Source organism: Hypomesus transpacificus, unplaced genomic scaffold (genome assembly GCF_021917145.1).
Source record: "Hypomesus transpacificus isolate Combined female unplaced genomic scaffold, fHypTra1 scaffold_60, whole genome shotgun sequence".
Lineage (NCBI taxonomy): Eukaryota > Metazoa > Chordata > Actinopteri > Osmeriformes > Osmeridae > Hypomesus > Hypomesus transpacificus.
Genome location: NW_025814033.1, coordinates 1,009,193 through 1,023,076, shown reverse-complemented (window position 1 = coordinate 1,023,076; position 13,884 = coordinate 1,009,193). Strand labels below are relative to the sequence as shown.

The 13,884-nt window shown below is 39.6% G+C and overlaps 1 protein-coding gene across 5 annotated transcripts in view; it reads right to left on the bottom strand.

Annotated features, from left to right (window-relative positions):
• Positions 1–13,884, bottom strand: part of LOC124465553 (matrix metalloproteinase-16-like) — a 126,447-nt gene extending 112,563 nt beyond the window's left edge. For 4 of the 5 annotated variants that reach the window (XR_006955845.1, XR_006955846.1, XM_047017406.1 and 1 more), the window contains exons 1-2: positions 13,736–13,883; positions 8,356–8,478 (exon numbers count right to left, since the gene is read on the bottom strand). Coding sequence is in view for 3 of the 5 variants with exons in the window: in XM_047017406.1 (XP_046873362.1) it covers positions 8,356–8,478; positions 13,736–13,839 (227 nt within the window). In the remaining 2 variants the exon portion in view is untranslated. Of the gene's footprint in view, positions 1–8,355; positions 8,479–13,735 lie in introns of all 5 variants that reach the window. The other variant, XM_047017407.1, reaches the window with a different exon arrangement.

Sequence of the window (13,884 nt, the reverse complement as noted above, 5' to 3'; positions counted from 1 at the left end):
AGACAGTAGGTACCCAGCTAACAAGGGACATCCTGGGGACGTTCGGTGACGTTCCTATTTGGTCCCCTATAGGTTATACTGTGACGTTATCCTTAGGACGTCCCAAACTAACTGATATTTTTGTTTGTGTGTTATTCTGTGATGTGGATTGCTCAAGCTATAGCGTACTGTCACACTGGAAACGGTACAGTATTAAATCAATTGTTTATGTATGGTACCAATAACTTGCATTTGAGGGAAGAAATACATTATAGTCATAAATTATTTGGGGATGTACCATCAATGAAACAAAACATCTAAGCTGGATCCAGCCTATCCAAGCACCAGCTGCGTCTCTAGAAATGTTCCATACTAACCTATTACAGCACATCTCTCGCAGACGTCACAGCTCTTGACGTGAACCCTGTTGTTGAGTGAAGAAGTCGTTGAGAGACAGCAAAACGTTTTGATCCCGCATCCTTCATTTATAGCTATAGCGTTTGATAATCAATTCGTGTAAATATATCTTTAACTTAAGTTTTAGTGTTGATAGTTTAGTACTTTGTTATTGTGTTTTTAATAGTGTTTTATGTGTAGTTGGCTAGTTAAGAGTAATTTAGTGCACTCCTGTGAAGGTGGGCCACCTGAAGGACAGAATTTGAGGTACATATGTTTTAAAGGTCACATGATATGCTGTTTTTGGATGCTTTTATATAGGTCTTAGTGGTTCCCTATTGTACCCTACTGTATCTGAAGTATCTTTCCCGAAATTCAGCCTTGGTGCATAATTACAGCCACTACGAGCAGTCCCTCAATGAGCTTTCCTCAAAACGTGCTGTTTCTGTTTCTGTAGCTTTAAATGCTAATGAGGAGGAGAGGGGCGGCAACATGCGCTAATGTTGACAACGGATGTATCGCAGTGGCTCGTAGCCCCCGTTGCTGTAAGATGCCTCGAATTTAGCCATTCTCATCTGATCACCCTGGTTTGCAAAGGTGCACACGAATAGTCATTTCAATGAGGAGAAAGGCGGATATTGCGAGCCATAACACCAACAACAGAACGGTTATCCCAATAACAAAGAAGTATACAACACTGGCGTTATAACGTTTGTATTCACACACACACTTGATGCCATCTACCTTTACATTAGCAACAGTAACTCAGCTGTTAGCTGCAGAGCTAATGTTACAGCCACATTCTAAGGGTAGCAAGCTAGGTAACCATATACAGTAAAGCAACAAAATGATATAGCATTAGTTAACTTACTTGTCCTAGGTTTGTAGCTTGACCAAGGAGTGTTAGTAATGATTCAGAATTTAATTTCAGCAAGGCCAGCTTTGTGTTGGCTCAAGTTGAGGAAACAGTAGTGGCTGAAATGTTTGGCGCAGACATACAAAACTTTGGGAAGTTGTGTCGGCGCATTTCCAGCGAAAATAAAATTAAGATACTGGTTGTCGAGAGGCTTGGATGAAGGAACAAAAAAAATACTTTTGTTTCGATATGTACATCCATGCTTCGTTCGTTTGCTAGCCATGATGTCTCTCAAGGAAAAACCGATATCTAAGGGGGCATGTAGACGCCGACCAGTATGAATGAAGCAAACTCACGTGGCGGGTAAAAAGGTTTACAGTTAATTAAAAAAAAATGCAGATCAGGAGAACAATGAACAATTTTGGCAGTAATTAAGGTTACACCTTTAGTAACAAAAAAAGATTCAATGTGCAATGCATAATAGATTTTCATAGACATGAATAATTAGAATGAGATGGATCTAAAAAATATTACCTGGAATGTACTAAAATGTACTGAAAATAAATTTGACTGCTTTTGCTGAATAATAATAGAAAACGTACATCTTACCCCAGAGGAAATGTATACAATTTTCTGTTTCTAAGCATACTTCTTAAAAGTGTATCAAAGTGAACTATTTTCAAAGCATACTTAAAAGTACATCAAAAGTTAACTTTTTTCTTAGTACACTTCTTACAAAAGTGAACTATTTTCAAAGCATACTTAAAAGTATATCAAAAGTGAACTAAAAGTGTACTATCCATATTTGTGTATATTTATAGTATACTTTAATATACTTATTTTTTGTAAGGGTAGTTACTGTTGCTGCGTCGGACAAGCTCTAAATCGGATGCCTACACACTACTAGTGTCACTAGTGATGTTGTGTCTTTAAGGATACAGAAAATACAAAACGGCCGAAGCTACTTTTGGACAGGTGAAGGCTACAGCTCTAGCAAGTCAAGTAGCGTTAGCTCTACTGTAGAGTAGCAAGATACCTTTGGACAGTTATCTATAGACTAGAGCTACAATAAACCAAGACATTTTGCAAGGAAAGTATCATAATGATATGCCACGTTGCTACGTCAGACAAATGTTCACGATGAGTAGATGAAGGAAAGTTGATTAGCACTAGCTAGATGGTTGTAAATATCTGGATACTGAAGGTCAGGGAAGCTTTCCGTTTCACTTATTACGGTCCTAAAAATAACTCCAGGAGCATATGGATAAAATACACTTCCACTGAATGTTCATTGCATTTGATCTGCTGTCTAACTGTAGCTAATTCATGTTGCAGGTGTTGATTCCGGATGAACTGGTGGAGGACGAGGAGGCGGAGTAGGGAGAGGATGAGGAGGGGTTGACACAATTAAAATATAAGAAAAATTAATTCAGGCTTTTAAAATGCATTTGAATAAAATGTTTGTTTATACTGTAAATCGTGTTTTTTCTTCTACAAACATAATAAGTTACAATACACAATACTTAGCAGCAGCCTGTTATACTTAAAGTTGATAAAAACAAATAAAGAAGTTAAATTACATTGTTGAATTTAAGTGAACACATTCAGTTTAGGTTTTCACTATAGGCTAATATGCATTTTATACTTTGTATACAAAAAATATCCATTAAATGCATAAATGTGACTATAAATTAAGGTTGAGAAATTGATTCTGCATTTGGTATGCGAAAGTTATCAGGACGTCGCAAAGGAACATTCCCATGACGTCGCAGACAAACGTCCCCTGAACGTCCCCTAAATGTTATGAGGACGTTACATGGACGTCCCAGGGAAGTTTGTCTGCGACGTCCCCGGGACTTTCAGGGGACCCTACAAAAAACATCATGGGGATGTTCCCTTACGACGTCCTGATAACATTCGGTGACGTTCAGGGGACGTCCTGGGGATGTCATCTTGTTAGCTGGGTAAGAAAGTAACAGCTAGCTGGCGTCAGTTACTTGTAAAATGCAGAGATAATGTTTAACAGTAAAATCGTAACTTAGCTTGCACCTAGGTTAAAACATATTTAGTGTGCTAACATAAGCAATAACGTCAGCAAGTTTGAGGTGTATGCATAGGCTAACATTTTGATCGAACGAGTTGCAAAAAAGTACTCACATTAAGGAAAGTTAGGACTGCGTTCATAACATGATATAACATTTTAGTTGACATTATCCAGGGCCCCTTAGATGTCATGTGCCCCTGGGCAAGTGCCCAGTTGCCCAAATGGTTAATCCGGCCTTGTGTATTACTGAGATAATCAGATTATGACCGTGTTGAAGGTTTGACTCTGTGCTACATTGCCTTTTCTCTTGTCCATGAAATGTCAATGGACAAGAACAATCACCTATTCAAACAATCTTTTGGTGGCTAATTGATTTCTTTAGTATTATTGCTGTTGTGGTACATGTTGGCTAGCAGCTTATGCCATCAAATAGCATTACCTTTAGCGTCTTCTTCGTCTCCCACAGTTATTGCATATAACCAGTGTTGGGGGAAGTTAAGAAAAGTAATATATTAGTTATTCCTTATTACTGTTCAGTAAAAGTACTGTGATTAAGTTACATTATTACTTTCTGTACAAAGTAATGTTATTACTTATTATGTTACTTATTATATAACTTTTACTCAGTGTGCAAATTACGGGGGTTTGACCCCCCTAATTATGACTTGGACCCCCCCAAAAGAGGTAAACACAACAGGTCGGGTAGGGTCGATACATTTATATATTGTGCTTACCTGCAATCGTAAATATTCGTTTACGCACTGGAGAAGAAGTTGACCCCCCCGATTGTCATTATATAATTCGCATTGTCATTGTATAATTCGCACTCTGCTCTATTATTACTTTTAGTAGCGAGTTGTGGAAACGGGTCGCCATCTCTCTTATGGTTTAAAGTGGATTTTTCACTATCTTCCAGCTTTGTTTCTCTGTAGACACTTTCGAGAAGTTTAAAGTGCTGTTTTTTACAGTAGATAATATTTTGTTGGGGCACAGTTTGCATTTAACTTGAATGTTTCTTCCAATATCTTCAATGAAAGCGAAATAGTGTGAATATTTCCATGCCAAAAACGTAACACATTCTGTGAACATGATTGCTGTTGTGTTTGCCTTCAGCGTGAGTCAAAGGCAAACTGTCAGGCTACTGCGCCCAGGGAGTGTCGTTTAGGCAACAATCTGTATTTATGAGGCTATTTAAGTCAATTGTTGAATTAATGCAGTAACTTGGACAAGTAACTCAAGTTACTTAAATAAGTAACTGTAATAATATTACTCAATGTCAAAAAGTAACGCGTTATATTACTTTGTTACTCAGTTAAGTAATAATATTATGTAACGTGTTATATTATAGCGTTACAGCAATAAATACATGGACAATAGTTGATTTTTTTGCAGGGGCGGTTCTACACGGGGGCTTACAGGGGCACTGGCCCCTGTAAAAATGTCCCTGCCCCCCCCCCCCCCAGCTGACTGAAGAATAAAATACAAAATAAAATAAAAAATCTACACTTTTTTCTTCTTCTAGTAGTCATCATAAAACGAGGAAGGGACATTGCAGCCTTTTTGGCCCCAGTAAATAAAAAATTGAGCGAAACATATCAAGGTATTGAGAGAGCTGAGGAGCTGAAAGAGGGAGACACAGAGATGTTTGTATGATTTTAATGTAAAGCAAAATGTAAGTAATTAGTTGTAGAAGCCATCTGTACCTTTGTTGGATTTTCTTTGAACTGAAGGTTAAGCCTATGACCCTGCTGGCAGAACTGTGTATTGAAACATGATTGATTGGTTTCACCTCAGTGTACAGTGTCTAGAACCGCCACTGTTTATTTGCGCAATCTCTTCTAGAAGGCTTACTTCTGGGACCCACTGGTGTAAGTGTGTCCCGCAAATAGCTGCAAAGACCCTGAAAGAGCAGCATTTTTCCTTTAGGCGCCCTTGTCATCAAATTGGACCGGCCACACAGGCTGCACAGAGCCGAGATCAACTCGCGCCACGATCAGCTCACTCTCTGCAGCAATAGTTTCGGCAGCTGGTCAAATGTTTTCGATAGTCTCTTGCAAATTTGGCTGCAAGATGACATACCCAACTTAACTACTCTAGTAACTAACAGCCAACCATGTGTTTACCCCGATAATAACCATATCCAATCAATTCTAAACATTGAAAAATAAAAAACCCTGATTGATGATTGCATTTCCTGTCCAACCGACATAGTAGTCAGTTGTTTCAAACAGTAGACTGTGTCTATTAACAAAGAGCGAGACAGACGAGCTGGCATACACTCAAGCAGAAGAGACACCAAAACCTTACATCACAAAACTAGTAGAGACATTTTGAAAAAGATTGACAAAGCAAAGTTAATCATCAAAGTTGAGAGGTAGCCTAGGCCTACATGGAGTTGTATGACCCACAGGACGTATTTTTCAAAGACTATGGCAAAAAAGTTGCCTATATATAGCCTATGTCATGTTTATGTCCCATCTCAGCTTTCAATGTGAAAAAGTAAAGCTCAGAGGAGGTGAAAGGCTTGATGGCCGGCGCAGAGAAATGTGCGTATAGTGTGAACAGCCTTGCGCCATTTGTGGCGCTTTGCAGCCAGTGTGTCCCAGGTGTTAGGTGGACCACCTGAACATTTTCAAAGCAGGAAAAACCCTGGATTATCTTTCTGTATCATGTTGGTTGGTGGTGCTGTGATAGAATTTTAGGACATAATTATAAAGTATGTGTTTCATAAGCGGTAATCTGTAAGCTCCTTTGTTCATTGATAAAGGATAAACAGTGAATGTATATTTTCCTCTAGTGAATGGGTGTAGAATCTTATATGACTATCTTGTAAGGAAAGAAGTCAGATTGTTTTAAGGTATTTATGATCTGTTGTTTTATGATACTTAACTAAGGAGTCAGAGGCATGGAGGTTGGGGGATTTGAGTTCTCGTGACCTGAGGGATTAGTTTTAGATAGATCAGTTGATCCAGCTGCTCTGATCTTTTGGCTAAGGAGATTGTGTCCTGTCTTCTGTGTTTGTACTATCTCCTCATTTAGAGAGGGAGCTGCGACATCAAAGGACTTTGGGACACTTGGCCTGGGGTTATATTGTCTTAACTGTCACTGACTATTGCTATCCAATCACAGAGACCGCTGCATTGATTGACTGACCATCTACATTTAGACATTTAGTCATTTAGCAAACGCTCTTATCCAGAGCAACTTAAAGTAAGTACAGGGACATTCTCCCCGAGACAAGTAGGGTAGGGATGTCACGAGAACCGATACTTACGATACCTTTCAATGCTAAAATAACAAAACACAAACGATGCCCATTTTTTTGAAGCACAATAAGCACTGTGAGCGCCGATGCCAGATGTTATCATCAGTGTTGCGCCTCTTCTGGAACTGATGTGTTCAGGTGTTTTCCCAATTGACGTTTACATTCAGAAAACCAAGATAGCAACTGCAGCGATCGCCCCAGCTCGACTTGTTAACAAGATAGGCACAAAAAGTTGTGTTTGGAAATACTTTGCGTTTGAGGCAGATGACCGTGGCGTTATAATAAATCCGCAGAAGCCATTATGCAAAAAATGCTACCGTGGTTTTCAGACCAAGAGAGGTAATACTTCCAATTTAGCAAAGCACCTGAAAGATCCTTATCCGGATTTGTATAAAGAATTCAAGGTGAATTCTGATTCAGTTCCAGAAAAGGCGCAGCACTGATGCTAACATCTGGCATCATACAAAATAAATCAATGTTCGTTGTGATCGCGGCGAATTTCTGAATACATCCAAAGAATGCACTTTTTCTGTTTTTTTTAATCTGTCATAGTGAAATACGTTACATGATGTTTGAGATGGTGGGCACGAGTGTTAACACGTGTGCCCACCATATCCATATGTACATAACATATGTACATAGTTTAGGTTAGCTATGCTGTAGTTTTAACGTTAGCCTATCCTACCTAGGTTAGAAGGTAAACTCATGTTAATCGTGTTAGCTGAATGGCTTAATTACACTTTATTATGTTGTGCTATGCTCTATTGCACATGTTTTGTATGTCTTATGACATTTGGCTATTTTTCAAATATTTTAATAAAGAAGTTCATGTTTCAAGTTTAAGGACATGGAATCTTAAAACATCCTTTCTTTTTTTACCGTGGTATCGAAATTGGCATTGAGAATCGTGTTATTTTACTGGTATTGGCACCGACTACTGAATTTTGGGTATCTGACACCCCTAAAGTAGGGTGAAGTGCCTTGCCCAAGGACACAACGTCATTTGGCTCGAACCAACAACCTTCTGATTAATAGCCCGACTCCCTAACCGCTCAGCCATCTGACCCCCAGTAGGGGGTGCAATCTAGAAGACCATTTGTTATAAGTTTATATAAGCAAGTGTGTGTGTGTTGTTCTGGGCCACTCTTCTGAACGACCTGTAGCTTATACATGTCCTTCGTTATGACGGGTCACAGAGTACTCTGTTTTTTTATGTTTTGTACAAACTAAATAAATTGTATTTGAACCGCCATCTTGACTATTCAAACTACACAGCACCGTCAGAATTTTCCATCACAGTGCCCACAAATTAAATCTGAACATCTCTGTAGGTTGACGTACACCTTGAAATAGATGAAGCAACATGATAGCAATAAACTGAGGAAGAGGTTGAAAAATGCATACAAATTTATGGACGAATGAGAGACACCAAGATTTTTTTGTTTCTTGTCAGTTGAACACCAATTGAAGTCAAAATGTGTGAATAAAGGGAAGGAATGTGATTGCTATAACCTGTGTGATTATTATGTGATTTCATAATGTTGTTGCTTATCTGTGTGTGTGCATGTGTTGTTGTGCATATTTAGAGAACACACTCCATGATGGTGTGAGGCTTACTACAGACCCGATGTTTTCCTTGGTGTACAGTAAGATGAGTAATCTCTTTTAGATCTGTGTGCTAGTCTCGTTAAATTGGAGAAGTTAAATCAAACCCAATTCAAGTATCTGAAAAGTACCTGAAAATACTGCATGTACTGTATTTCTCTCTGGGTCTGACACATGCACATTACAGTCCGGCTCAACCTACCCACCTACCTGTATGTGATATGCTTGTGCTGCCACTTCTGCCCTGTGAGGGCGTACCGCCTTTTCCGGACATTGAATTTGGACACCTCCCCTAGCTGGTCTGGGACCCCACACCGGGGCTTCTTCATCCAGCTGGAAAAACAGAATGCCATTTGCTAAGATTTTGGACTGCAACAGGTGCTATGATGAGGACATCATTGTACTATTTACAGCTAATGTACCTATAAAGTTGGTACGGATGGTATGGAAAAATACATTTATAATGTGAGTATGTGATAGACTAATGCAATATAATCACTCAATGAATGTTTTCACACAAGTATACTAATACACACACCAGGTATAATAAAAGATTGCTTTACCTTATCGTGTTATCACTACATCATTATCGATAAGAAGCACAAGGAAACAGAAAAAAAGTGGTATTTTACAGACAATGGTAACAGATTGTAAGCACGGAACCAGACGTTGTAAATATTCTAGCCCAAACCTAGGACATATGGGTTTGATGTGATGCAGATAGGGATTTCCATACAAAATGTTTGACCATTATTTGAGCGCAAAATAGCTTTTGGGGATTTATGTAAAATAAACAGCCGTTTTTCAATTGGTAAAACCTTGTCTAGTGATGCCATCACTCCGGCCCTGCTCCCATCCATCCTCCCTGACGCGTATCGTTACGGTTGGGCCGCCCGGCCCAGCAATCGGTAGCCTATCTGAGAAAACTTTTTAGAAAAGACGGGCTATGGACCCAACCAACTCAATTTGGGGGAGGAGAACTCCCTCACATTGTACAACCAGAGAGGCTCTGGTACAACCCATGCAGAGGCTGCGATGTCAGAATGCGGAAAGTGTGTAGTCCATTTTAATAGGCTATAACTGACTGTGTTTTCTTCTTTCTGAGTTGTATGTTAGAAATTTCACAAAAATGTATTTGTGGCCGTCGCGGACCACTACAGGGGCACGGACCACACTTTGATAACGACTGGTGTAGACTATCAGATACTTTTTTACTTTGCTTAAGGCTGACAGTTCACAACAGTATGGCATTTACTCCCCTATGATCCAGCTGCTGAGGTCTGCCCCCTTGTAAAGACTCCTTTTATCTAGTAAAAATGCCTAACTTGAATTCTGTCAGGGAGGATCTGTCTCAAATGGGTCGATTTTTTCTTTCTGTTGCAACAAGGCCAAGAAGAAAATTGGGACTGTGTCTGGAATAGCCACTATTGTTTAGGGTTAGAAGGCTTGTGGCCATCCGTGCTGCATAATAACATATAAAGAAAATGGTTTTCTAATGCTCTTAAGGATTGTTTTGCTGATACAGATTCTACCAAACATGTCAAGAGTGATCCTCCTGTAGTGTGGTTTGCACGGTTAAGATTAGCAATACTTAGTTTATAATAAAGTATAGTAGTTCTTGGGGGCACCACCTCTGATTCGTGAAAGGGACAGAGGAAACCTTGTTTAATAATATTGAATAATAGCACTCGTAATAATCAGTCTAATCTTAAGTAGGGAATTCTATGAAAGTAGAGCAGATCATATAACGTGAGAGATACGCGAGTATTATACACAATGATTTATTTAAGAGAATGTAATTATAGTGAACACATACCAGATAAGTTATGGGTTAGTTGGGCTAAAGCAGTACAGTAGGCCTAAATTCTAATGAAAGCGCACTACACAATGGCTGCGTAGAGCGCGTGTGGAGGGGGAGGGGAGAGAGAGAGTGAGGAAGAGGTAGAGAGGAAGAGGCTTCTATAGTAACAATGGACGATCAATAGCAACTGACCTAACGATGGTCAAGTTAAATCATTTGTAAAATACAATCAAACATCGACAATTCAATCACAACATGCCAATATGTCACAAGTAAGAAATATTGCAAATCGCAGTTACTTTTGTCGGTTTAAAGAACGGAGTCAATGGTTCGTTATATCCAACGAATAGGAAACGGAATCTCTCGTCAAAGTTCCGGGCGCAAAGTGAATAGGTGCAGGTTATGAGGTAAAGGTTAGAGAGTGACGCGTTCACCCCAAGTTAATCCTACGAACAAGCGGGGGTGAACGTACGTTTGGGGGTTTTATACTCCAAAGAACAGGGGGTCATCCGTGTGAAGGTGACCTCTCTCACTGGTCAGTTACTTCCACCTGGGCGTCGTCTTGAGATCTGCCCAGAGGTGTGAAGTGGCTGATAGTTTAAATTCCATTATCTCAAATGTCCATGAAATGCTTAAACTTCAGAATAGAGCAATACAACGTTCATAACTGGTTTTGTTAGTATGATACAATTATTTTGATATCAAGATTGACTGATTTAACTATATCTGAAGGGGAGTTATAATCAAACATCAATTAAACACGTTCTAGGTAAATGAGAAAACACACATTATAACACATCGACTACTGTCATTGAATTAGTGTCCATGAGCCACGTAGTCCTTGAGAAACATGTTTGTAAATCCACGAAAGAAAGTTCTCCCTTATACTCCATTGTCTGATACTGTGTGACCATGTGGTCTCTGTTCCTGACCCCATGCTGGGTCAGGGCTTTGAAGCATCTACTTCTGGGAGATAAGGACAAAGGGGAAAGGACCCTTCCCCCTTTTCGGGGGTAGGAGAAAGGTGTGGATGGTACCAAGCTTTGTCTGTTGACTCTCTGCTACACTCCATTGAATGTGATTGTTGGTCCTATACTATGCTTAATCTGAATCCTGGAAAACCTTGGTTACATGAAGAGTAAGGGGCGGATGGTTTTAACGGCATACAAATATACATGTATGAATTTGCCCTGTGGTACAGATATTGACTATACCGTGCTGACCATGGTAGAGCCTTCAGGAAAGAAGATTTGCCACAGCCCCATTCTCACCAGGCAGGGCATAAAAGTATACTTTAACTCAACTTTAACGCAAACATTGCAAACAATCTACGCAAGCAACCTTCCGCATCCTCATTACAAGGATTGCAAAAATTGAGGAGAGAGGGTGTTTAATTACCCAGCTTTAAATTCAGATGCTTACAGAACGTCACAAAAAGCAGCATGGAATAGTGTCACCATGTAAATAAAAGATACCAAAAGAGTTAAATATATGCTTCTGCGTCTCCGTTTACGGATGGGCGGGCGCACGGATACGCACGGATATGGACGGACAGACTGCGTTTATGGTTCTCCGTAGGCTGTGGGTGCTGAAAACAATTCACCGCCAGAAGAGTAGGTGGCGCAACGGTTTTGTGTTTAGACGTTGTTGAGTGTTTATTTACCTAGAAGTCAGAGCAAATTTTAAAATTAGCCGTTTCATCAATAAAATATGCACATTTTCAGCAACTACACTGCCCATTTCTCGTCACATTTTAATTCAGATGCTGATTTACATGTACCGTTAGCTGAAATATGAATTGTAAAAACTTTACAAGCAATGGCGGTCAAAGGATTCTGTTCGTCCTACTATCACGGCAGACCCGCCCCTGATGCAAGCGGTATTTAATACTGACCAATCACAGCCAAGGGGGTCTCCGTAGCTACAACGGATAAATTCAGGAGGTGCACGTCAAGCTCTCCGAGGCTCTCCGAGGGCTGACGGAGAGCTCGTAGAGGGCCTTCCACGGACACGAGGGCTTTCCCATGTGTCCGTTTTTCGAAAAACGCAGAAGCATATATCGGCCTTTAGAATTGTGAAATGTTTAATGTCAGCCTACATAATCAAGTATTCAGCCATGTGATCATTTATTATACCTAGCCATCTACAAATATTGTTTTCTGTCGATCCCATAAAAGTACTGTTGAAAGCTACATATTAGCTCTCATTCGGTGGTAGATCAACTTCCGTTTCTGATGGTGATAGGAATTTGGATCATTTTACTGACTAGGTTCTTAGAATCTTGTTCAGTGAAATTAAAATATATATTTTTGCGTAATTTTGAAATTTTTGTTTCCCACGATTTTCTCGAGAACCGCACACTCTGCAAAGTTCATATTTTGCAGATGTCCTTTTTAAATCCAACAGAGTGCAGTGCCTCGATTGCCGTTGTTTGGATAAGCATTTCGACATTTCCCAAAAATAATTTGCTGAAAGTTTCACAACAGATCTTGTTCAGCCATGTTCAGTTCGCACCATACGCTTCACTAGCACGTGCACTAGGAGGCTGTATATGAAGCTGTATGATAACTTCAGTGAATTTTGTTTAGTTAATGAACTAATGCAATCAGGAATGGCATTCACAATAAAATTCAAGTTCGTAGTAAGGAAAATAGGGAAATTAAGTTACATTAGAAGCAAATTTGCTTATACAACCGATATGGCCAGATTAGTGCTGACTGCTGGCATAACATTGAATCAGCTGCTTTCATAGGGGTTTCTTTATGGATGAAATGCTGGCTAGCTAACATAATTACAATATAAAGTGAATATAGCCTACTTATATATAGTATAGATCTGTTAATTTTGTTCAATAAATTAATGTGTCTACTGATGTCAAAAATACCTGCACATTGCAAATCTGCTGCATCCCGGGCATGGGCACTATTCCTACCACTTTAGCCTCCTTGGTTGTTTTCTTGAGGCACGGATATAGCAATCCACAAATGGCATACGACAGGAACAATGTTCGTATGAACACATAATGCGTGATCATTGTCAGCTGGCAATAGAATGTTGATAATGTTGGGCTACACATTTAAAGACCAACTGCAGTCTAACCCTCAACGAGTGTGACATCCTTTATAATAAATACAATTTTGCTGAATTATTGAAGGGCTACACAACAATCATTGAAATAGTGATGAAAGTAAAAAAAGTCACGAACTATCAACATGGAAATAAATGACAGATTGACGAAGGCCACTTCAATTTCCAACCTTGCCTTGGCAAGGATCACCATCTAGCGATCGTTAGGGGACCATTGACCCCCTATTCACGCAACAAGTAGCCTAGGGAAAACCGGCTCCACCGTGATGCAAATCAAATAACATCATGCATGACATACCCAACTGGAAGCTTAGCATGTGGTAAACAAAACTAAAATTATGAGAATTTTGTTATTTTGTGATGCCAAACATGTGTTTGTTTATATAGATTGACTTGTTCAACACTTTAACTTTTGAAATATGCAAGAAAAGGAAAACTGTAAAATAAAAAAAATACAATGCCAACAACACATTGCGTTGTATACAATGCTTTTCATCAGATTGTGTCACGTGTACTTGTAATACAGTTTCCATACCAGTGCTTTACCCCTTCAGATGCATTTATATAGAAATATTAAGAAAAACAAATATAGCGATACCGTCTGTGCTTTAAACTATACCGTGATATACATTTTAGGCCATATCGCCCAGCCTTAATGAACCTATTAACTGAAGGGCATAGTGATGTGTTTGACAGACTCACTCTACAGTGTTCCTGTCCAGTGAACCTGTGACGTTGAGCCCATAAAGGCGCTGCATGGCAGCGATAGCAGACTGCATGGCCTGGGACGAGCGCAAAACCGACATTCGGGGGTCTGTGGGAGGAAGGTAGCCATACCTCTGGAGCCATGT